The sequence below is a fragment of the Panthera tigris genome, chromosome D1, assembly GCF_018350195.1.
Source record: "Panthera tigris isolate Pti1 chromosome D1, P.tigris_Pti1_mat1.1, whole genome shotgun sequence".
Taxonomy (NCBI): domain Eukaryota; kingdom Metazoa; phylum Chordata; class Mammalia; order Carnivora; family Felidae; genus Panthera; species Panthera tigris.
In genome coordinates, this window is record NC_056669.1 from 11,784,988 (window position 1) to 11,809,369 (window position 24,382).

The 24,382-nt window shown below is 42.2% G+C and overlaps 1 protein-coding gene across 19 annotated transcripts in view; it reads right to left on the bottom strand.

The window, feature by feature from the left end:
* Positions 1–1,343: 1,343 nt before the first annotated feature.
* The window catches only part of USP28 (ubiquitin specific peptidase 28), a 65,264-nt gene continuing 42,225 nt past the window's right edge, over positions 1,344–24,382 (bottom strand). For 13 of the 19 annotated variants that reach the window (XM_042957431.1, XM_042957434.1, XM_042957430.1 and 10 more), the window contains 15 exons: positions 22,898–22,993; positions 19,201–19,377; positions 17,336–17,556; positions 15,677–15,747; positions 14,076–14,304; positions 11,051–11,245; positions 10,384–10,523; positions 10,053–10,232; positions 8,939–9,034; positions 8,078–8,256; positions 7,885–7,963; positions 6,981–7,060; positions 6,313–6,436; positions 4,175–4,370; positions 1,344–2,580 (listed from right to left, as the gene is read on the bottom strand). In XM_042957431.1, the coding sequence (XP_042813365.1) occupies positions 2,405–2,580; positions 4,175–4,370; positions 6,313–6,436; positions 6,981–7,060; positions 7,885–7,963; positions 8,078–8,256; positions 8,939–9,034; positions 10,053–10,232; positions 10,384–10,523; positions 11,051–11,245; positions 14,076–14,304; positions 15,677–15,747; positions 17,336–17,556; positions 19,201–19,377; positions 22,898–22,993 (2,239 nt within the window). In that variant the 3' untranslated portion in view covers positions 1,344–2,404. Of the gene's footprint in view, positions 2,581–4,174; positions 4,371–4,610; positions 4,702–6,312; positions 6,437–6,980; positions 7,061–7,884; positions 7,964–8,077; positions 8,257–8,938; positions 9,035–10,052; positions 10,233–10,383; positions 10,524–11,050; positions 11,246–14,075; positions 14,305–15,676; positions 15,748–17,335; positions 17,557–19,200; positions 19,378–22,897; positions 22,994–24,382 lie in introns of those variants that run through there. The other 6 variants (XM_015534601.2, XM_015534600.2, XM_042957436.1 and 3 more) reach the window with 3 other exon arrangements.

Here is a 24,382-nt window from a genome sequence, read left to right on the forward strand (position 1 = left end):
TTTTACAAGACCGCCAAGGACAGTTGAATGGTTGTTCAAAGCACAGGCTATGCAGTGAGACTGCCAAAGGTTCGTGTCCTGGCTCCAGTGCCTAAAACATCTATGACCTTAGACAGACCAGTCCCTGTCATCATCCCAGGGCCGTTACAGAAAGTGAAATAATACAACTGGGCACAGGGCTCAATGATGACAGAGATTAAAAAGTGAACAGCAGGGGCGCCTGGGTGGCTCAGTCGGTTGAGCGTCCGACTCCGGCTCAGGTCACGATCTCACGGTCCGTGAGTTCGAGCCCCGCGTCAGGCTCTGGGCTGATGGCTCAGAGCCTGGAGCCTGCTTCCCAATTCTGTGTCTCCCTCTCTCTCTGCCCCTCCCCCATTCACGCTGTCTCTCTCTGTCTCAAAAATAAATAAACATTAAAAAAAAATTTAAAAAAAAGTGAACAGCAAACGGTGGCCCCCAGAATTTTAAACAGTGAGGCAAATTAAAGGGTAAGAAGACGGATCAATTTCCCATGAAACCACGATCCTCGCATTGAGCTCTGAAACACAAACACAGCTCTGAAATTCTGTAAAGGACTGCCTACTGTTAATTTAGTCAAAATGTAAGAAGGTCGGTTTTAAACGAATTTTTTTTTAAATGTCTTTTTTAAAAATTTTTTTTTTTTAACTTTTATTTATTTTTGAGACAGAGAGAGACAGAGCATGAACTGGGGAGGAGCAGAGAGAGAGGGAGACACAGAATCTGAAACAGGCTCCAGGCTCTGAGCTGTCAGCACAGAGCCCGACGCGGGGCTCGAACTCACAGACCGTGAGATCATGACCCAAGCCGAAGTTGGACGCCCAACCGACCGAGCCACCCAGGCGCCCCTAAGCGAATAATTTTTTTGCCTTCTAAATTACAAAGTAGATACACTTTGTGCAGTGCTAGCAAAGGGGGTGTGGGACACCAGCCACCACTAGGGGCTGCTCAAGAATCCGCAAGATTCTCAACCCTTTCATCTGCTTTTTTTTTCTTTTAAAGAAGAAAAAAATGAAGCACCTGGGTGGCTCAGTCGGTTAAGCGTCCAACTTCGGCTCAGGCTGTGATCTCACGGTTGACGAGTTCAAGCCCCGCTTTGGGTTCTGTGCTGACAGCTCGGAGCCTGGAGCCTCCTTCAGATTCTGTGCCTCCCTCTCTCTCTGTCCCTCCCCAGATCCTGCTCTGTCTCTGCCTCAAAAATAAAATACAAACATTAAAAAGAACCTTTTTTAAAGAAGAAAAACTGGAACGTGACAAATGCTTACTGAGTTCATGGACTTCCAGAAAATGTGTGCTTAAATGAAGGCCATCCTGGACACCAAAGGTACAACAGATACTTTTATTGCACATTTATAAAATCTGCATAGTTGTATCGAGTGTTCTTCCCGCCCACTATTCCCTCATTAACGTTAAAATTTGGTTAAAACACAATATCCAATCTGGAGCCTTTTAAAAACGGTCAACAGGGGATAGTTCTCTCTCTACATATACATATATATATTCTTTTTTTTTCTTTTTACAAACCCTCATCCCTTATTTTTTTTTCGGAGCACAAAAAGGGAGGGGCATCCAAACGTTCTTTGGGGCCAGCAGCGGCCTTAGACACCTGCTGTTGACAGTTTTCGGATGCCAGAAGCTTTTACTGAAATCCCAACGCTCTCCTGTCTTAGTGACGGTTCACAACGCCGTTCAGTCTAAGGTCCTTACTGCTTTCCTTTCTTTCACTCGGGACTGAGTATGAGGTTTTCTGGTTTATTTAAAAAATATAAAATGAGAGAGAGAGAGAAGAAAGGAAAGGCAGCTTTCTTTTGACTTTGCAGCCCTTGCTGCCACGTGCCCTTAGGTTTCTACCCACACGTGAAGGGCGGTAGTTCATTAGCAATGCATTTTGTCTTCTCCCATCAAGAGACGGGCGAGGCTCAGAGCTCTCATCTCTTGCCATTTAGAACTTTGAAATGTCATCTGTATTTGATAAAATAACTAGTAGCTGTTCATCTGGTTCAGGTTCTGATGGATCACCCTTCTATTCCACTGTCAAAAATATTTATGCCTGCAGGATAATTTTAAAAGTGGCAAGAGAGTTACAAAAAAGCTCGAGCATTCGAACACGCGTGTAGGTATGAGAGGCATTTCAGGTCTTGTGACGTAATTCGGTACCTTAATACAATGGTTCTTGTCTTTTGTGATGAAATTGCTTTTATGATTCTGTACCTAAAAAGTGCAATTTTATTTTCAATCCTTCTTTACACGCAGAGCATGGTTGGGGGCTGGATCTGAATCTTACTTTCCCACCTAATTCCTTCCCCAGGGCAAACACTGTGATGACAGACTTCTGTGCAACAGGCAGGCAGCCACGGACCAAAGTGGGCCTTGAACATGTGGGGGCTTACTTCACTGTCACAGTTGACACCCCCTGAATTGACTCCATGACAGCTGCAAATCGGCTACAAAGGTCATAGGGAGAATTGGGTCGAATAGTTGGAGGCTCCTTCAAGACAATGATTTCCGCAGAAGGATCGAGAAGCCTGGGTAGGAACTCCCCTAAGCACAGCTGTAGATTTTCTGTGGAGGGAAAGCAGATGGTTACATATACAGCTAAACAGATCGCTGAGTAAAAACTAGTTAAGTCTGCAACTATATGGGAAGGTCTTCCACAGAGCCCATCCATCACCCAGCCTCGAAGGTCACTGCATTGTGCTGGCCAGCTAACAACAAATAACAATTCCTTTAAGCCAAACCAGGAGCAAAGACTACTTGCCAGATAAACCAAAGAGTTAGGTCACTGCTTTAGGCTGTATGATGTGTGCCAGGATAACACTACCTATTCATTTCCCTGGCAGGCCTTCTTATCTACCATCCTTTTAAAATTTGAAAAACTGGATAGGATACTCTCTACCATAAATAGAATGGTGTATTTTCTTTCGATGATTAAAGCATACCAATGTGCACACATGGCATTAAGTAAAGGTATATATCACACACACACACACACACACACACATATATATAGACATAGTCTAAAGAAAAACCCAAGACATTAAAAGGAAATTCATATTAATACTGTAAATGTAAACACTTTAATAAGTCAATAGAATATCTTTACATCAGTGAGACACTAACCAAGAGGCTTCATATTAGAATACATACCAACTTGCTTTCTTTTTTTTTTTTTTTAAACGTTTATTCATTTTTGAGACAGAGAGAGACAGAGCATGAATGGGGGAGGGTCAGAGAGAGAGGGAGACACAGAATCCGAAACAGGCTCCAGGCTCTGAGCAGTCAGCACAGAGCCTGACGCGGGGCTCGAACTCACGGACCGCGAGATCACGACCTGAGCCGAAGTCGGACGCCCAACCGACTGAGCCACCCAGGCGCCCCCATACCAACTTTCTAGGTCTACCAAACTCACCTAAAAATGACTAGTTTTAAGCTCCCCTCTCCAAAATGCTTTGGACAAGCAAGACTATTTCATTTGCTATCCTACTAATCTCAAGGGCATCACAGTTAATAGTGGGTGTTCTGTCTTACAACTTCTAGTCACAGGAAAATTGAGTTATGGCACCATCAGGTAATCAAAGTGCAAAAACATTTTGATTTTTAAACTGTAAAATTAGAGTTCAGATTTTGACAGATGAAGAAGTAATGGAAGTCTGACATCCCTGGAGAGGAGAAAATTTTTTAACAGGACTTCTGGGCTGTTTGTGAAGTCTTCAGCAGCCACAGAGGAGGTGAAGGAAGGTTAAGAGGGACAGAGGCCTAGGATCCTCTCCCTTGTTTCAGTAGAGCAGAGCCACTTCCAACTTCGATGTTTCAATGATCCTTTAAAAAGGTTTGATAACCAGTGCTATTGAGTAAAAGCACTGTAATTTCTAAAAGTCTCAAGAGCCTTAGAAATTATTGCAAGTGAGGGGGCGCTTGGGTGGCTCAGTCAGTGAGTGTCCGACTCTTGATCTGGGCTCAGGTCATGATCTCACAGTTGTGGGAGTTCAAGCCCTGCATGGGGCTCTATACTGACAGCAAGAAGCCTGCTTGAGACTCTCCCTCTCTCTCTGCCCTGCCCTGTTTGCACTCTCTCTGTCTCTCTCAAAATAAATAAATAAACTTAAAAAAAAAAAAAAGAAGAAATAATTTATTCCAAGTGCTAACAACAACATACCCGCAATATCTTGTCCAAGGTAAGAGCACCAATGGTTTCTCATGATCTCAATGGCATGTAAGTCATCCTTGGAGATGTCATTATTAATGATAAGGTGAATGCAGGGAATGATCAGCTCATTCATCACATTAATGCCCTCTGTTACAGAGTGGTCGTCGTTTGTTTCAAAGAGAGAAGCTGCCTTGGCATTCAGCTCCTATAGATAAAAGGCAGAGTGGGGGAGGGGTGTCTGAAAAGGATAAATACCTATTTTAGAAGAGCCTAAACAAACGATTCCCAAACTTTACTGCATATTGGAATTTCCCGGGAATTTTAAAAACTACTGATGCCCCATCCTAGATACGCTGATTTGACTGGTATGCAGGTGACTGGGGCACTGGGATTTTTAAAAGCTCCCAAGGCGATTCTAATGTAGCAAAGTCTGTGACCCACTTACCTAAACTTACAAGTCCAGGTCTTGCTTAACACATGCTTCGACTAAAAGGCCTATTCAATGGCTCTCGATCTCCACTGAGCACCACAATCACCTGCAGAAGACATGCTGATGCCCTGGGCCCCTCCCCAGAGCCTCTGGTTTGACAGTCCAAGGAGGGAACGCTCCCTATGTCATTGTGATGCCTGCTGAATGCTGAGAGCCAGTGATGGAAAGAACCCAACTCACTGTTACCACCCACCTGCAGAAGCTGAGTAGGACATGCAAACTGTATTTGGTGATTTCAAACATAAAAGCATGGCTCTAATAAAATTCAGATCCGTCAAATCTACAAGGCCCTTCTTTTAGCTTCAAAATGCCCTGCCACAACCTATAACTGATACAGAAATCAAGGTATAAATCAGAAAATGAAAATCTTGAGATGAATACACATCATGACTGAATCTCCTCCATCTGGTAGTAACAAGGCAGTGGCAGGAATGCTGGCCCAGCTCTTCCCGGGAAGGGCAATCCTGCTGGGTGTCAGGAAGACAAATGCAAGCTCACAATCAGAAGGCAAGCCACCCCTCTACACATCTCTGAAGGACGAGCACTATATAAACCCTTGGATAGGCAGAGGGGATATGGGTCTGCCATTCCCCATGACTGCCAAATGCAAAACAGGCCAGGTTAGATCTTCAGTGTTGTATGACAGTGATATTAACAGAACAGCAGGACTAATTTTTTTTTTTTTTTTTTTTTTTTTTTTAAGTAGACTTCGTGCCCAGCACAGAGCCCAACATGGGGCTTGAACTCACAACCCTGAGATCAAGAGTCAAACAGTTAACTGACTGAGCCACCCAGGTGCCCCAGCAGGACCAATTCTTATAATTTGTATCTTTAAAAAAAAACAAAACAAAACTGCAGTCTCGGGGCACCTGGGTGGCTCAGTGAGTTAAGCGTCCAACTTTGGCTCAGATCATGATTTCACAGCTCATGAGTTTCAGCCCTGCATGGGGCTGTCAGCAAGGAGCCCACTGCGGATCCTCTGTCTCCCTCTCTCTCTGCCCCTCCCCTGCTCATGGTTTCTCTCTCTCAAAAATAAACATAAAAAAAAGGGGGAGAGGGAGGAGGAGTTTCTTAGAAATCACCAAATTCTCATCTTTTAGCTTAGCAGGGAACATAGAAAAAATGCATTTCTTCAAGACACATCTATTACAGTCTTACGATGTGCCAGACACAGAGAAACAGCTGAATAAGAAAAGGATCTGTGAGGGGTGGCTCAGTGGGTAAAGCATGTAACTCTTAATCTCAGGGTTGTGAGTTCGAGCCCCACGTTTGGTGGGGAGATCACTTAAAAAAAATAAAATCTTTACAGTAAAACACACAAAAAGAAATAAGAAAAGGGTCTGTGTTCAAGGAACTCACAATCCACTAGAGAAGCAATGCAGTAAACCGTGTAATGCAGGTGTGCATAGAGGGCACAGAAAAAAGGATAACTGATTGTCATCCTAGCTTCTCTTGGGGGTTGAAGAAGAATTCTATTCATTTAAGTGACCTAAAATAATCTGGTTCAATGTACAACTACTCCTAAGAGTTTAGAAAAATCTACAACCTACCCAAGGTTATTTTGTTTTTTAAGTCGTATTTCTTCACGGCTTCAAGGAGCAGAGGTAAAGACAAGAAAATAATAAAAATCATAAGGCTTTACACAAACAGTACAAACCAGAAGGCACTTTCGTCGGTACAAAGCGATGACAGATTCCTTCACCCCCCGGCGGGGCCCCTTGGTCAGCAGGGCGGCATTGCTCTGGTAGGCATATACCAGGTAGGAGAGTGCCTCTTGGTACCTTAGAAAATGGTGGATAAATGACAGCTGAGTGCTCCTTCTTTCTCCAAAATCTAGGGCTCAGGCCTCTCTGTTCCCCAGCACAAAAATTTCTGTAGCTCCAATTATGGAAAAACAACTGTCCTAAAGACAGAGGCAGCGTGGGATACTCTGACTGCAGCCAGTCTCTGCCCTTCTACAGACTGGCCAAGAGACCCAAGGCCAATCGTGAAACCTCCCTGGCTTTCCATTTTCTTCAACTCTAAACCAGAGAAGGGGACTGCATGCTGACTAAGGTCCGTGACAACTCTAAACTTCATTTTCTGAGTTCATCTTTATCACAGAGAAAATCTGGCCATTACGTCTTTTCACCAATGTATCTATCACTACGTAAAGGATGAAGAACCACATGTGATGGTTAGTAAAACAGTGGGAAAAGCAGAGGTGCCCTGCCACGTGGGACAAGGGAGGGAACACATGGCTATGGCTCTCTCTGTTCCCGGGTGGCCATCAGCAGGTAACAGTGCCCTGACCAACAATCCGAGAGACATAAAAGGCCAACATACTTTCCTTTTTGGTAGAGTTCCAGACCGGTGAGGAGATACACAGACACCTTTCGAAACAAACTATAATCCTCATGCCACTTCTGCAAAGGAATGACTACCGTTAGCGATGATGGGCACCAGGAACTTTCTCTACACTTCCCACCACACTAAGTTTTAAACTCTATACAAATATTTATTGAGCACGTATGGCCAGGCACAAACACAACAAACACAAAAGCTTTTTGATAATGATGTGTCCAACATTTACAACAAAAGCCCACTGCTGACCTTCATTTTCAGTGAGCTATTACTTCCCGAGGAACAGAAATATTTGTTTCACAGGAGCTTTAGAGTTTATTACTCTCATTTCCAACACCCCTGTCAAAGTCCTGCAGTTCTGGTTTCAACAGATGCCTCTCAGGTTCTGACAAAACCGTGAATGTGCAGGGGACACGGAAGGACAAGGCTGTTCCAGTCATTCAGAAGAGCACTTGAGCTCAGTGGGGTGCAGTGGGACCCCGTTAGGTGTCACAGAACACGGTTTTCCTTCTAACGCACTGCTTTTTTGGGAAATTTGCAGTTATGTGTGCATTTTTATGCACAGAAGTTTCATTTGGAATACAGAAATATTAGCCAACAGTATTATTTTACAAGAAACCAAACCATGAATCAAGAATTTTACTGCCCAGGTCCAAGGCTGGAGTAGGTATTAAACGGGAAGGAAGCATTAATTTACTCCAATAGAAGAATCGAACAAAGAAACCGGCTACTCTGAGGGTTAGAGCTCATTTATCCATTGGCACCCAATTGTGGGTGTTTTGGGGGGAGCGGGTGGAGGCTAGTCAGTCTGTGATAACACAAAATTGTTACGTTTTGCCTCAAGAGTTGATGTTTTTGTTTAGCACACTTAAAGAGGAGACTTCACCTTGTACTCTTCCATATTCATGTCCTCTGGACCAATCTCCTGCAGCTTGGCCTGCGCCACCTTCATGATGCTGATGGACCTGGGTGGGCCGGGGTCAGAGAGCAGTGAGAGGCGCGGCCTTCCCGGCAGGGGTGGGAGGGGCTCGCGCCGGAAGCAAGCGGTGGGTGGTGCGCCTGCGCGGTTCCCTCCTCACCTTTCATCGTAGCTGAGATTTTTATCTGCAAACTGTTCCAGGAGGGTCCGCTCCACCACCCTCTTGGGCGCCTCATTTTGGAAAAAGTAGACAAGCACGTGCTGGAGCCGAGGGTCGCTGTGGGCCGTGGGCGTCTCCTTGGCCAGCTGGTAGAGCCTGGAGTACTCTTCGTGGAATGCCTGTTGACGACAAGGTCGGCAGTGAGCAGGGGGGGCGCTGTGGCCTTCCGCTCGCACAACCCGATGCCTACGTTAGAGAGGTGTTGCAGAACTCCAAGAAGACTTGAAGGAGCTCCTATTGGGGAATTACAGAGGCAAGTGCGGAACCTGGGACTTGTCTGCCTGTCACGACGGCTAAAACTCGCCGTGGCACCGCAGACGCACTGGGCTCGTAAGAAATTTGTCTCTCGCATAAAATTCTAAGGAAAACAAGTATTTCGTTCTAATGAGTTTGGGCGTATCCTGGAGTTCCAAGGACCTGAATTTTAAAAATTCACATGAATGCAATTTATTCAAGTACCTTACGATTTATTCAGGTACCTTAAAAAGCAGGGCCTGCTTTCTTAGATCATCTTCTATCATGGCCCTCACACCACAGAGGCAGCTCTATTAATGGAGACCTCCTAAGGACCACGACTGGCCCTCCAGGCTAGTTGTGATCCAGTTGGGCACAGCTTGCCAAGGCTGCGTTCACCCGGAGAGGGGGCGCTGTCGGTGGTGCAATACCGGAAGTGGAGTTTTAGGTGTTAAAGAAAAACACACTTCATCCCATTTTTTTTACCATCTAATAGAATTACGGCTCCATTGTTATGATACTTGTGGTGTAAAGGTATTAGATTCAAAAAAAACCAAACAGAGATACCTTAATAAGCCCTGCTTCAGACCCATCTCGGTCAAAGGTCTGACGGGCTTTAGCTATGGCCAGGATGACCCCTTGCATGGCAGGGCTCAGCATCACCTACCACAAGAAGGCACACAACACGGAGAGAAAAAGGAGAGAAGAAAAGTTCAAAAGAAGACTGAGTGACAGAGAGGCGAGTGGGCGGCTGAAGCGAAGCGGGGCAGCGGGCCCATGGCCGGCCCAGATCTGTGCACCTGCCCCCCCCATGCACACCCACAGCCCCGTCCCTGCGCAGCATGTCGGGACTTTGCCCAAGACAGGCTGTTCCTATGTATTCTAATTTTGCTGATGAATTAAGACGGATATCTGAAAATATCTACAAATGGCAACTGCTGAAGAATCAAGTTAAATTACAGGTCTCCCAAGGGAAGTGTCTGCAGTGAGAATTCCAATTTTGTTCTGTAATCTGGGTGTGTGTTCCAGTACACAAATATTCTAGAGTTTAACTAAAAGTGTTTAAATGTTTTACATTTAAGACACTCAAAATTAGGCGATATGCTAATATGACTTTATAAAATCAAACACTTTCAAAGATTTCGAGGGACAGGGTTCATGACTGCTAATGTGCAGTGACAACTCCAAAGGGGACGAACCATAAATAACGTGGGATCCAAAGCTTCTTCCAAAAGCTTTGGAATCAAAAACAACTTCGATTCACATTTGTTTTGCTCACTATATACCACTGCAAGTTTGATATTTGGGCAGAAAAAAATGGGCTAATACTACCAAAGACAAAGCCTCCTAATTGAAAAGGCCTTTTTTTTTTTTCCTCATAATACCAAAAGAGGAACTAAACACTACCTTTCTGAGCCACTAGACCCTGCAGGGGCCTCCGTGAGTATATGCCTGGGTAGATACACACCAGGGGCAGCGGACAGCAGGCACAAGGCTCTCTTTTAAAGAACAGTAACTAAGGTCAAAACCAGATAGGCCCTCTTGTTCATTAGTTGTTTCCATTAGGAATATTTGTTTCAATATGAACTACTGCCAAACACCTTAAAATAGTAGATTCGGTCACATGGGAAGGCAACAGAAGAGCAGCGACACACAGCTGAATCCTGCACTCATTCTGTACCTCCTCATCATATCCATCTGCGTCAGCTCTAACCAGAATCCTTCCCACACTGGGAATCTCGACTTCAGAGGCCTCAGAGTCAGGCTGGGCAGCAGACTCTGTGTCACCAGCCTTTGGGGGCTGCTCTGTCTGCCCTGCGGGGTTTGTTTCCGGGGACATGGGCTTCTCGGGCTCAACTTCCTGAAGCCGTGGCAGCAGGATGGGGAGAAAGAGTAAGAGAAAACAGGAGAAATAAAGAGGGGGTGGTTAAACGGAGCAGAGACACAGAATAATGGAACGGTGGGGAACGGTGGCAATTCTGGCTGGCAGCAGGCGCCATCGATGTCCTCACCTCGTTCAGCGCGGCTTCCACACCGCCCCGCTCATAGGCGTGTGCTGTGTTCGCAATCGCCTGCGCCGTCTGCTCCTTTGCGATCACAGCGTGCTCAGAGGACAAACAGCGGACCCCATGGGAAGAGGCTACTGAGGGCTCTGATAAAGAATGGCACAAAGGAATCAGCATCTGATGATAAGCAATGTCTAGAACACTCTGTAAAAAGGCAAGCAAAACAGACACGGAGTTTCATTTACAGCCCTTCTAATGGGCCTTTAAAAAACTAACCCTGTGCAAATTTCCCCTCGGAACTAGGGACTCGAAGAGGTATCTACTTCAACGAGAGCCCACGGGTGGTTCTGTAGAATTTAATGTGCTCCCAACTTTGTCCTGTTTCTTGATGTCGAGGAGCCTTACCACAAACTGCTGCTGGTTAGAAGAGAATGCCCTTGGAGAACCCTTATTAATCTCATCATACCTTCTCCTACAACCCAGGAAACGTGAAAACTGAACAGACTGAAAGTACAGGGAGCTGGTCTTTCTGATATTCTTTCTGCTCATCAGGAAAGACATTCTGAAGCCACAAGCTGTTCTGTGAGGTTGTGCAACACCCACGACATGTGAACTATACATCATGCAGACTGGATGCTACTGGATCACTGGCTTGCGTGCCCTTCACCGATACCTGGGGATGTGGAGAAATCCTGGGACACTGAGCTGCTGGACGATTCCATCTGAGGGATTTTGCAGGACTGTTCTTCTTCCCACTCCTCGACCTCCTGCTCAAACCTCCAGTTATCTTCCTGAATGTAATGCTTCAGTTCAACAGACAGGGCATCCACTTCTCCCAACATCTGATCTGATTCAATTGGGGCCGCCTCTGAGTGAAGAGCAAAGAGAGAGTTAAAAGGGAGTGCCATCCAGCAAAAGGTCACCAGGAATCAGAAGGTCCTTTCTAGAAAGAAGGAAAATAAGACACTCGGTCCTTTTTCTTACTCCACGTGAAAAATACATACATACATTCATAATCCAACAGAAGTAAGGACAATATAAAGCCAACAGTCATAGCACACCAATAAGTGTACCTGGAAGATTAACAGGTAGGCATACACTGAATATCTGTTGAATGGATGGATGAATAAAGAGTAAGAATTTGGAATAGAGGCCAATCACTAGCAAAATAGCAGGAACGGACCAAACATTTCTTGGAAATCCAGAAAATCATTAGATCCAATGGAAATTTCAAGCTGAATGGTTTTATCAATGTAAACAGTACAACTATTGTTGATAAGAATATCCATCTATGGGTGCCTAGACACTCTGTCGGTTGAGTGTCTGACTTTGGCTCAGGTCATGATCTCCTAGTTCATGGGTTCGAGCCCCACATCAGGCTCTGTGCTGACAGCTCAGAGCCTGGTACCTGCTTTGGATTCTGTGTCTCCCTCTCTCTCGGTCCCCCTCCCCTACTCACTCACGCTCTGTCTCTCTCTGTCTCTCAAAAATAAATGTTAAAAAAAAATTAAAAAAAAAAAAAGAATATCCATCTCAAGATGGTTAGAAGTGAATTCCAAGACATTTATACTGCCTCAAGTTTCACACATGTTAAATGCTATCAGAAAGCCATGGGACACAATGCTTAGATGGTATATAACACCTAGGGGATAATTAAAGGCTTTGAGGAAAAATGACAAGGATATCAAGGGCATATTAAATTTCATTTCTAATCCTGTGACTAAATCAAAATACAAAAGCCTACAGTAGAACAACACATCTACTTCCTGGTTGCCATTAACTAGCCTTTTCATTAGGAAAATGACAGCTTCTACTTATGTGTTTCTACAGTAGAAGAATGAACCATATGTGTAATAATAACAAGGCTGCCATATATACGACCAACAATAGTCCAGTCATTTGTACGCCCCCCAAAAGCAGCTGTTCCCTCTTTCATGTGCAAAGATGCAATTATGAAGATCAGTTGCTGCTAAGTGATCATTCTCTCCATCCCCTGGTCCCCCAGCCACACTGCCAATTGGAAAGACAATGCACTCCCTGGACAAAATGCCTTCTGTGTTTTCTTACTTACTCAACAAAGTACAGTCTGAATATGAAAAGAAAAGGTTTTCCACCATTTTAGATGTGAAATGCTGGTCGCAAGACCTCTTCCAGAAAATGTGAAAGAAAGAAAGAGAGAGTAATGTAAATGGAAGGTGACAGAATTTGGAGTCAGAATTGGATCTGGAATCCTGGGCCTGCCAGCTGCTTACTGGCTGTGTGACTCTGGACGAGCAGAGTACCAAGAACATGCAGGTAATGAGTTCCTACTGTGTCTTTTAGAGTTCTAAGTTATTAGAGAAATAAAGTTTGAAAGATGTAGTAAGGGGTAAAGTTCTAATATAAATGATAATTATGATTGCTCTTAGAATCAGTTGTATTATGAGGGGTATGAAATTATTCAGGCAAATCTACTCATAGAATCTAGCTATTCTCAAAGGACGCAAAACCATGTGCACAAAAGATGGCACTAAAAAAGTAAAAAAATTAGAGACAATGTAAAAGTCTATCAGTGGGAAGCTGGCTTAACGAATTATATACATATTTCATGCAATGGAATTATTATGTAGTTGTTAAAAAGAATGAGTTGGTTCTATTTATAAAGATATAGAGATTATTGGGGCGCCTAGATGTCTCAGTCAGTTAAGTGTCTGACTCTTGGTCTCAGCTCATGTCATGATCACACGGCTGGTGATTTTGAGCCCTGCGTCGGACTCTGCACTGATGGCGTGGAGCCTGCTTGGGATTCTCTCTCCCTCCTCTCCTGCTCATGCTCTCTCTCTTTCTCAAAATAAATAAACTTAAAAAAAAAAAAAAAAACAGAGAGATCACTAATACACATGAGTGATGAGAAAGATGCAGGATAGAATGGAAAAATATCCCATTGGGGGGGGGGGAAATGGGGTGGGGACAGACACTGATAGATAAAATCTAGCATCTGCCTAGATCACTTCCTGAATACTACATAGGAAACCTAAAGAACAGATATATGTTGGGCTCCAGGATAGAAGCAGGAAAGAAAACTTACTTCTTTTCATTCTATTTTGCACTGTATTTTTTAAATGCATTATTACTTTATAGTAAGTTCTAATTCAGGGGCACCTGGGTGGCTTAGTTGGTTAAGCAACCGGCTCTTGGTTTCGGCTCAGGTCATGATCTCATGGTTTTTGAGCTTGAACCCTGAATCGGGCTCTGTGCTGGCAGTATGGAGCCTGCTTGGGATTTTCTCTCTGTTCTCTCTCTGCCCCTCCCCACCTACTCTTTCTCTCTCTCAAAACTAAATAAATTAGCTTAAAATTAAAAAAAAAAAGTAAGTTCTAGTTTAATTATTTAAAAAAATTTTTTTGATGTTGATTTATTTATGAGAGAGAGAGAGACAGAGCATGAGCAGGGGAGGGGCAGAGAGAGAGGGAGACACAGAATCTGAAGCAGGCTCCAGGCTTCAAGCTATCAGCACAGAGCCCAACGCAGGGCTTGAATTCATGAACCCAGGAACTGTGAGATCATGACCTGAACCCAGGTCAGACGCTTAACCGACTAAGCCACCCAGGCGCCCCAAGTTCTAGTTTAAAAACAAAAACAAAAAGACTACAAGGTTGTTCCCTTCTGTGAGCAGTACAGATTCTCCCCATCTCGAGCTTCCGCTAGGCTATTTTTACCTGCATTGAAGTGCGGCAGCTTGTCGTTAATGTACATCAGACAGTAAGCACTAACGTTTCTCAGGCCCCCATAAGAATCTCTTTCAAGTTCTTCCCAGGAAGATTCAGTAACAGAGATGTCATTGTACTTGAGCCAGACTTGTCGGGGTTGATTATAGATATAGGCCCAGTAGTGTCCAGCATTGGCTTGTCCTTCATGAACGAGAACTGCGTGCAAGCGATAAGGCACCTGCAGAGCAGAAGGCATATTCTTGAGTTAGGTTAAGCAACGTGAACAAGAAAGTGTAGGCTATTACACTTCAAGCTTACTGCCAACTATGAGACATAAGAAAATCGCCTCTTTATACATGTGTTTGATATGGAGTTAATATCAAAACATCTTGCTGATTCCATAAGAAGCAACAAAACACAGCCTTGGAATTTACCAAATTATGTTTCAACTCATGAAACTTTAAAACCACATAGGCTGAACGAGATGGCATCTTTGATGACTCTTTAAATTCCTAAAATCCCAGAGCTGAAGTCAAAGATAATGCAGACCTATTGATCCTCCCAATTCCAAACTCAGTTTACCTAAAAATAGAATCACTTTCACCACTCCTGCTGAGAAAAGGTATACTGCGATAGGGACATGTGGCAAGTTTAGTACTGGTCTTGCTCTGTGCTGATTTTATTTTGTACCAAATTTCAAGTTAGCACACTTCATCATGAATCAGTCATATGGTCCTCACATTTCTTCTTCCAAGGGATCCATCCACCTCTCTGGGGTGAAGACCCTTTCAACGACATACTTATTTGTTTCAATGTTTGAAAAGCATTTGTTCTTTTTCAATATGGAGAACACAGACAGCAATACTTAAGGTGCCAAGTAAATATTGAGGAAAAAGGAAAATCAGCCAGAGAGTCAAGTTAAGCCTGTATTCAATCAGTATTTTGGCATGTTTTTATGGCAGTGAAATTTGTGAAATAATACGGAAGAGCAAATGAAGAAAACCCAAGATTTACATGGTGCGTTCCTACTGTGCCTCCATGAGACCTGGAATCAGACAGACCTCTCCTCCTCCAACCCTGCACACACGAGCCTCTGGCTGGAGCATCTTTTCCTCTCTGTGCCCACAAGGTTATTCTAAACAAAAGTTCATGTGGACAATAAGAATTTCTGCCCTGGCCACATTCCGTTCTGGAGTTATGAGGGAAATGAAGCTTGAAAGCACACTGCTAAACAAAGCATCACCAAGGACAGGATACTGTGGAAAGGGTGGGTAACCAGTCCCTGCCTGGGGTTTTCCTCACCTCATGACTTAAACTACCACTTTATGAGAAATTTTTAACACTTGACAATAAACCTTTCTACTATATGAAAAAATACCATGGGCAAAATCAAAACAAGTATGTGTTAAAATGTAATTGTTAGAAGATATATTATTCCCTGTTTGGGCCTAAAAATAAACAGCAAAATACCTATTTCTGTCCTAAGTCTATTCTTAGGTCTCAGGGAGGCTCCCATTTAGTCTCAAAGAAAACTATCCAATTTTCTTTTTGATCTACCATTAGCACATGAGGACATGCCTTGACTACTTTCCCATCAATTTTCATTCTACCTGACGAAGGAGTGGGTCGCAATACATCTGCTCAATAGTCTGGGTAGTGCTTGCAATACAATTCTTTAAATCTGTTAAAAAAAAACACACACACACACAAAAAAAAAACTTAGTTAAAATGATTTCGTTCCATACAGCCAACCAAAAAGTACTGCGTCTCTATCCCTGGCGCTCTGGCGATTTCAAATTCTCTCCATGAGCCACAAAAGACTGGATGCTTTCAAAGCAGCTAATGCTTTAGGTTATGAAGGCTTTTAGTTCATCACAATTTGCATTAAGGTTTTAAAAAGTTCTCTCTTATAACTGGCACCAACATTTCCCCCAAAAGAAGCAGTCTCTGTTTAGAAAAAGACCTTAATGGGTCACTTTGGGTGTAAAAATATATGTTCCTCATACGCGACTGGAGAGGAGAAGAAAGAGGTGAGATTTCTGTGATAAGAACTTAGGAGGGATCTGGATTTGATGATGTGATTTAATTTGACCAATGTAATTTGATCTGATTTTTTTTTTTAATGTTTATTTTTGAGAGGGAGAGAGAGAGAGAACGCAAGCGGGGGAGGTGCAGAGAGAGAGGGAGGGGGACAGAGGATCTGAAGCAGGCTCCATGCTGACAGCAGAGAGCCTGATGCAGGGCTTGAACTATGAACAGTGACATTATGACCTGAGCTGAAGTCAGATGCTCAACCGACTGAGCCACCCAGATGTCCCTAATGATGATGATGATGATATTCATTCATTCATTCATTCATTCATTCATTCTGCCCTCTAGATAAAAGGAGAAAGGAAGGGGAGGAGGGAAAGTCTGAGCAACAAGATAACAATGCCAAAGGACCTTTAAAAACAGAATGCTGAATGGGGCACCTGGTGGCCCAGTCAGTTAAGTGTCCGACTCTTGATTTCGGTGAGTTCAACTCCCGCATCAGGCTCTATGATGATAGTGCAGAGCCTGCTTGGGATTCTTTGTCTCCCTCTCCCTGCCCCTCCCCTGCTCATGCTCTTTCTCTCTCTCTCTCAAAAAATAAATAAACATTAAAAAAATAAAACAAAAAACATAATGCTGAATAATTCCATTTTACATTGTGTCCACTGCTCATTCTCTGCCTAATTAGCCTTCAGTAAAACGTACTTCATACAAGACTTTTTTTTTCATGTTTATTTATTTTGAGAGAGAGAAAGACGGAGAGTGAGCAGGGACACAGAGAAAGAATCGTAAGCAAGCTCATGCACTGTCATTGCAGAGCCAGACACGGGGCTCAAACCCACGAACCGTGAAATATGACTTGAGCTGGTCAGACTCTTAACTAACTGAGCCAGCTAGGTAGCCCTAGACAAGTCTTTAAAAGTGGAAATCTAAGAGAGCTAAATTCTAAGTTTGGGTCAACAAAAGCCAGAGTTCACATGAACTACAGGAACAGAAATCAGCAGATGCGGAAAAATCCCAGCCAAAGGTGATCATGTGCATCTAAGCGTCCCAAGAGTTCCTAGAAATTTTGAGGAGTTTCTAGGAAGAGTCTTTCCACAGCTGTATAATGGGAGGAACCAAAAGTGCAAAAGAAGTCCCAATCCCCACGTCAGAATCATGCCTCTCTCCATCATTTATGCCTAACTTCCGGCAGAAAGGGAAAGAGTAACAGTCTGACAAGTTTTAAAAGAGCCAACCTTGAATATCTTGTTCAATCTCACTCCTCCACCTCTGAAGACAGGTCTTAACAAAGTTTATCTCATCCTCTGTGACAGTTCGAGGAGCCGGCTGTGCAGGCATTTCCATAGAAGACCGGGACGATGTAAATGGCTTATTCATTGCCTTAGACTTGGGTAGAGAATCTTCAGGAGAAGAAAAGGTACCTTCGACATCCTGAGAAGGGCTTTCTTTACTTGTACTGAAAGAGGATAAAAATCACATTCACATGATAATTTCCAAAATATGGCTTGGCCTCAGTTAATGTGCTTCATAATGCTACCTGCTATATGGAAAACTACAGCTATAATTTGGTGAATATTTGCTCAGTAAAGGCACTGAGCCAAACCGAGTCTTTATATGCATCGTCTCATTTAACACAACTTGCTGATGAGACAGATACTATTATTATCACCAATTACAACAACTATAACTATCTAAGGTTTAGAAAATTAAGCAATTTACCCAAGCTCCCCCATCTAGTAAATTATGGGATTTAAATCCAGATCTATCTGAGTCTATGGTTCATGCTAACTACTTCTTATAAGAAGGGACAAGGGTAACTATCAGATGATTTCACTCACATGTGGAATTTAAGAAAAAAACAGATGAACATAGTAGAAAGGAAGGAAAAATAAGATAAAAAGAGAGAGGGAGGCAAACCGTAAGAGACTGTATTTAATACAGAGAACTGAGGGTTGCTGGTAGGGTGTTGGGTGGGAAGGTGGGCTAATTGGGTGATGGGCATTAAGGAGGGCACTTGTTGGGATGGGCACTGGGTGTTATATGGAAGCGATGAATCACTAAATTCTACTCCTGAAATCATTATTACACTACATGTTAACTACCTTGGATTTAAATAAAATTAAAATTTTTTTTTTAAAAACTGGAAACAGAAAAAAATATATGTGTGTGTGTGTCTACACACACACACACACACACACACACACACACACACACACATATATACACACAAAAAAGGGACAAGGAAGAAGGGTTCAAAGAAGACTGGACTGGGAGAATCAAGGAATCAAGTACAGAGTTTCCACGATGTCAATGACTGAGTAAAATATATAGAAACAATAATTATGAAGTATGGACTTTTTTTATTCAATGGCTTCTAGAGATTCTATTAGCCGGGACACATACATCAATCCTGATCTGAGCTGGAAGAGAATCAGAGGGCTCGTGTCACTGGGTCTCCCTGTTCCTGCACTAGGTAAGCCCCTCTGGGCTGTCCTCTTCACTTTCTAGCTGTTTTTTGTTTGTTTGTTTTTCACATGTTTTAATTGTCTACTCAAGAATAAAGCTTTCCCTGAGGTTAACTTGGTTGAGTATCCTTAGCAGATGTGAGAATGAGATGTTCTGGAAGATCAGGGCTGGAGTGGCAGTGAGCTTACAGCTAGTTAAAAACAAGGTAGACCTGGTGGGGCAGGAACACCACTGCAGATGGATCAGAACCCTCTGAAACACCCCACCATCCTGTGGGCAAGACAAGTGAGTGCAGCGCCCTGCTGGCAATCAGGAATACTCCCACCTAAGTAGGAGCAAACTCATCCCTGTAACGACAAAGAACTCACTGCCCTTGAGCTCTAATGGAGTGAATGTTCACCAGGTGGGAAGATGGTGCACAGTTCAAATTAAACAAGCAAACAAACAAAAAGCCATTTACTATTTCTTTTTCAGTATTTTTAAAAAGATTTTATTTTTAAGTAATCTCGACACCAACGTGGGGCTCGAACTCACAACCTTGAGATCAAGAGTCGCATGCTCCACTGACTGAGCCAACCAGGTGTCCCCTGGCCCTCCCGCCATGTGTACTATGTTAAACATTTGTTTTCATTACCTCTCCTTGGATGCCAGGTCAGAAACTGGGCAGTGCACTGAAGAAAGCGGTAACGTCACGTGGTCACTTTGAGACGTGGAGCTTTCTGAGGCAGGTTTTGTACTGGCAAATTCGATAACATATTTCAGCATGTCCGGGAGTGGAAACCGAGCTGGGCCTGAGCCGTACTTCACGTACCTAAGATGCAAAGACAATGGTGCTCTGACTGGCCAGGTTTGTCTAGAGCTTTGTGGCTTGCTGACAAAAGGTCTGTCACTGTGCAGAGTCCGTGGAAAGAAAGGCTCATTTCTAAATGCTATATGGTATTCAATGCGTCACTCAAACAATCCAGAAGGCAAAAATTCTCTAACTACAAAAGTAGAAACTGGTAACAATCTATGTGATTACACCTGGCAGGAAACATTTCAGATGAGCTCCCAATTTAGGTCTTATCTGTTGTGCGTTCTCTTGATTCCAAACCACATCTAGGATCAGGTCATAAAAGTAAATTCTATGTCTTTAAGAAAAATAGATTTATTACCCGGACTCAGATCCACAGATCCACAAATAACACTGGTGAACTGGTACCCAAGGGTTTATTCTTTGCTGCCCGTTAGACCCCCTACTGAGAAATTAAGGAAAATGATAGAGAGCCAGCTGGAAATGAAAAGAAGGTGTTGATAAAGGTCAGAGTTTAAGAAAACCGATAAATCTTTCCTCTGCAGGGTCCCCAGCACCCTATTATTCATGCACTCATTCAACAGCATAGGCCAGCCATCAATTGTTGAAAGCTTCTCTGTGATCAGTAATTAATAAATATCTTCATTATATAACCAAAATAATTAACAAATTATTGTAATAATACCTAATATTCTGCCATTACCAGCACATATTAGACCCAACAAAAAGATACACTGTTAAAGTCATAAACTCTATAATTCACTATAGTGGCCAGAATTTAAATGGGACTGGTTGACTGGTTGGTAAAGGCAAACCCTATAATTATGGGCTTCCATTTACAAAGGGATAGAGAGGCACTTCGTATTTTTCTTCTCCAAATAAAGTGAAAGAAAGAAGCAGGTACAGAACTAGGAAGAAAGAAAATTGTGTCGATATCAAAAAGGGCATTTTGAGGGGCACCTGGGTAGATCAGTCAGTTCAGCGACCGACTTTGGCTCAGGTCATGATCTCACAGCTCGTGAGTTCAAGCCCTGTGTCGGGCTCTGTGCTGACAGCTCACAGCCTGGAGCCTGCTTCAGATTCTGTGTCTCCCTCTCTCTCTGCCCCTAACCCACTCACATTCTGTCTCCGTCTCTCTCAAAAATAAATAAACTTTTTTTTTTTTTTTAAAATGGGCATTTTGAAATGAAATTGCTAGTGGTAAACAAAGTGTAATGCAATTCAAAGCCAAACATATGTTAAAGGGTAGGTAGCAAAGACACTTCATCCTCACTAATTTAAAGAAGGAGAATTAGCATCTGGCTGCCACAGAGACTTGAGGCTTTCACTGAAAAGGATGTCAAATATTCAAACTCAGAGGAACCTTAGAGAACTGTACTATTCTTTAAATTTATTTTCTTGCATTTATTTCGGCTTATCTAAACTCGACTTACCTTTCAAGATCTACTTTCTCTATGAAGTCTTCCTTCCAGCCCCCATCTACCCCCTTCTGAACTTCTACAGGCCAGGACCTAAACTTCTTATCTGTACCACAGACATGGTTAACGTGTGTTCAGAAACACACAGTATTTGTCGAAAGAATTAATTTATGCTGACTGGCCTGGACCAAAGGAAACATTTTCTTACTGGAAATGCAGCCAAGATATGATATGGCATGGGACTTTAAGTCATCATTTTACACATCATTTAGGTCATCATAAACCTCTTCCCAGGTATGCTGTATTTTAGTAGGGTACTTATACAAAACTTCAGTGAGAATTTTTCTCTAAGAAACTTATCTTCAATTTTCTGACATCATCATTTTCCTGTTTGACTGAATTCCTTTAGACCAACTACTTCATGTAATGCAGCGTCTCTATTAAGCTAGTAAAAGTGGAGCGAAAGTAGTTTCAGAAAAGATGTCTAGGCTTTATGCTGAGGTATCTTAGAGAAGAAAGGGTGGACCTTTTTTTGTTTTGTTTAATGATGTAAGTACTGCACGCACCTGGCAAGAAAACTCAAAGACAAAAGAGTGTAAAACAAATTATGAAATTTACCCAGCCCGTCTCGGTTCTACTGCCTACTAGTATCCATTAAAAGTGTCTTATATTGGGGCGCCTGGGTGGCTCAGTCGGTTGAGCGGCCGACTTCGGCTCAGGTCATGATCTCGCGGTCCGTGAGTTCGAGTCCCGCGCCGGGCTCTGTGCTGACAGCTCAGAGCCTGGAGCCTGTTTCAGATTCTGTGTCTCCCTCTCTCTCTGCCCCTCCCCTGTTCACGCTCTGTCTCTCTCTGTCTCAAAAATAAATAAACGTTAAAAAAAAAAAAAAAAAAGTGTCTTGTATTTTTTCCCAGGAGCATGTCACACTTAGGTAAGCAATTAAAAAAAAAATTTACCCAAATAAAGTTATCTGAGATATTAAAAGTCAGTTATTTATTTTTTTTAAGATTTTTTTTTTTAAAGTAATCTCTACACCCAGTGTGGGGCTCAAACCTGTAACTGCAAGATCAAGTCACATGCTCCACCGACTGAGCCAGCCATGTGCCCTTTAACAGCCTTTTTATTTTAAGTAGTATCATACTACATAAAATGCTCCTATACTCTGTTTTAAAATCTAAGTAAGTCAGAATGCCCTGTTGGTTACTGGCAAATTGAGTTCTTCTGAGTTATAATACATCAGGTATATTTGGTCTTATAAAAACAAATTTTTCCAGCCTTACAAAGCATCAGTGAAACCTTAGAAGTAACATATAGTCACATGTAGAGTCCTTTAAATCACTTCCAGGACAGTATCTGAGGAATTAATCCTCAGTTTAAGTCTATATTAAGACAAGTAGAAAACTAATCACTCTCATCGTGGACAAGCTCTTCCCAAGTGAGAGAGAGGAAGCTAAAAATGGGGACCTATAGATGCAGGGTCTTGGGCTGGTATGGAGAGCTGGTATGGAAAGTGCTGGAAATGACATTCCATGGGATTTACTTCTTAAATGCTGAATCATTGGGATCTGTCTTTACTAGAAAGGAATTACACTGACTCCTCCTTAAGAAATCATGGGGTGATGCCAAAGAAATAGTCAGTGCAAAACAAATAAACAAAAAGGGAAAGATTCCTCCATCAGAGAAAGGACTTTGTATGTGTCAGAACTATTAGCGCTTTGAACCATTTAGCAATGCTCCAAGTAGAATAGCATTTTGTTTTTGTCTTTATCTTTCCCAGATACTTCCACCTTCCCAAGACAGAGGGACTGGAGTACTGTGACAGTTACCTCTCTCATGTTTGTGAAAAAGATGACAAGGGAAGTAGAAGGAGTAAAGGGCTTTAGTGCACTGCTAATAACTGACTGCCTGACTGAGTTCTGTAAGACCTTGGGACTACTATTTGCCCATAGATACTACCAGTTCATCTTAAACACTGCTTCACACTTTGAATTTTTCTTTGCTATTTTATAAAACACACAAGTTAATACTTCAATTCTGAATTAATTTTTAAATACAAGCAAATTATCTGATTTTAATCTTCTATCTTTTATATTTCTAAGCACGAAGGTATCACGACTCACCTTTCCAGTTTTTGCTGCAGAACTTTTATTTCCTCCTTCAACTTTCGAATACACTCTCTCTTACTTCGAATAAGCTCTTTGCTCTTGTACATGTACCTAAGCAAATGATAACACCACAAACACCATTTACATTTAAAAGCATTGATAGCACACAGTGTCAGCAAACTAGGGATACAAAGGAACTTCCTCAAACAGACAAAGGACATCTATGAAAACACATAACTAACATGATACTTAATGGTGAAAGACTGAAAGCTTTCCCCTTCAGAATAGAAACAATTCAAGGATATCCACTCCTGTCTCTTCCACTAAATGTTTTTATTGGAGGCATGGCCAATGCAATAAGGAAGGAAGGGAAGGAAAGAAGGTAAGAAAGGAAAGAGAGAAAGAAAGAGGGGGAGGGAGGGGAGAAAGGGAGAAAAGGAGAAAGAAAAGAAAAGAGAAAAGAAATCAAGAATAGGCATACAAAGGAAAGCAAAGGAAAAAGTAAAACTGCCTTTTGTTGCAGATGACACATTGTCTACATAAAAAATATCAAAGAATTTACAAAAATGCATCAGAACTAGTGAGTGGATTTAGTAAAGTCAAAAGACATAAAGTCAATTCAAAAACAGAGAGGGAAAAAAATCTACTGCATCTCTGTATGCTTATAAAGAAAAAATGGAAAGTAGAGCTTTTTTAGAAACCACGATAACATCAGAAGCATTAACTGTTTAGGTATAAACTTAATCAGATATATGTAAAACCTGAACACTAAAATTACAAAACTCTGTTGACAGAAATTAATGATTCAAATAAAAGGAGCTATACCATGTTCATGGACTGAAGGATTCAAAATAGTTAAGATGTCAATTTCCCCAAATTGATCTACAGATTCACCATAATGCCAATCAAAATCCCAATAGTTATTGGTAATAACTGACAGGCTCGTTCTAATATTTATCTAGAAATAGGTAAAACCAACCAAAATAAGACCAAAATAGTCAAAACAATTTTGGGGAAAAAAAAAAAAAAAAAAGTTGGGAGATTTACATTATCTGATGACAAATTTACAAAAAGCCACAGTAATCAAGACAATGTGGACCTAGCTTAAGATTAGACAATAGACAAAATAGAGACTCCAGAAATAGACCCACAAATATATGCTTAATTAATTTTTGACAAAAGTACCAAGGTAATTCAATGGGGGAAAGGAGAGTCTTTTCAACAAATGATGCTGGAATAACTGGACATCCACATGCCTCCTTTCCCTCTCCTGCAAAAAACAAAACAAAAACCCCCACACAAAACAACAACAAAAGAACCCTTATCTCATACTATATATAAAAATAAACTCTAAATGGGTAATAGACATGGATGAACATAAGATCTAAAATTATACAATTTCTAGGAAAAAAATGGAAGAAAATCTTTGTGATCTTGGGTTAGCAAAGATCTTTCAGTTAAAACACAAAAACACAAACTGTAAAAGAGAAACTGATATAT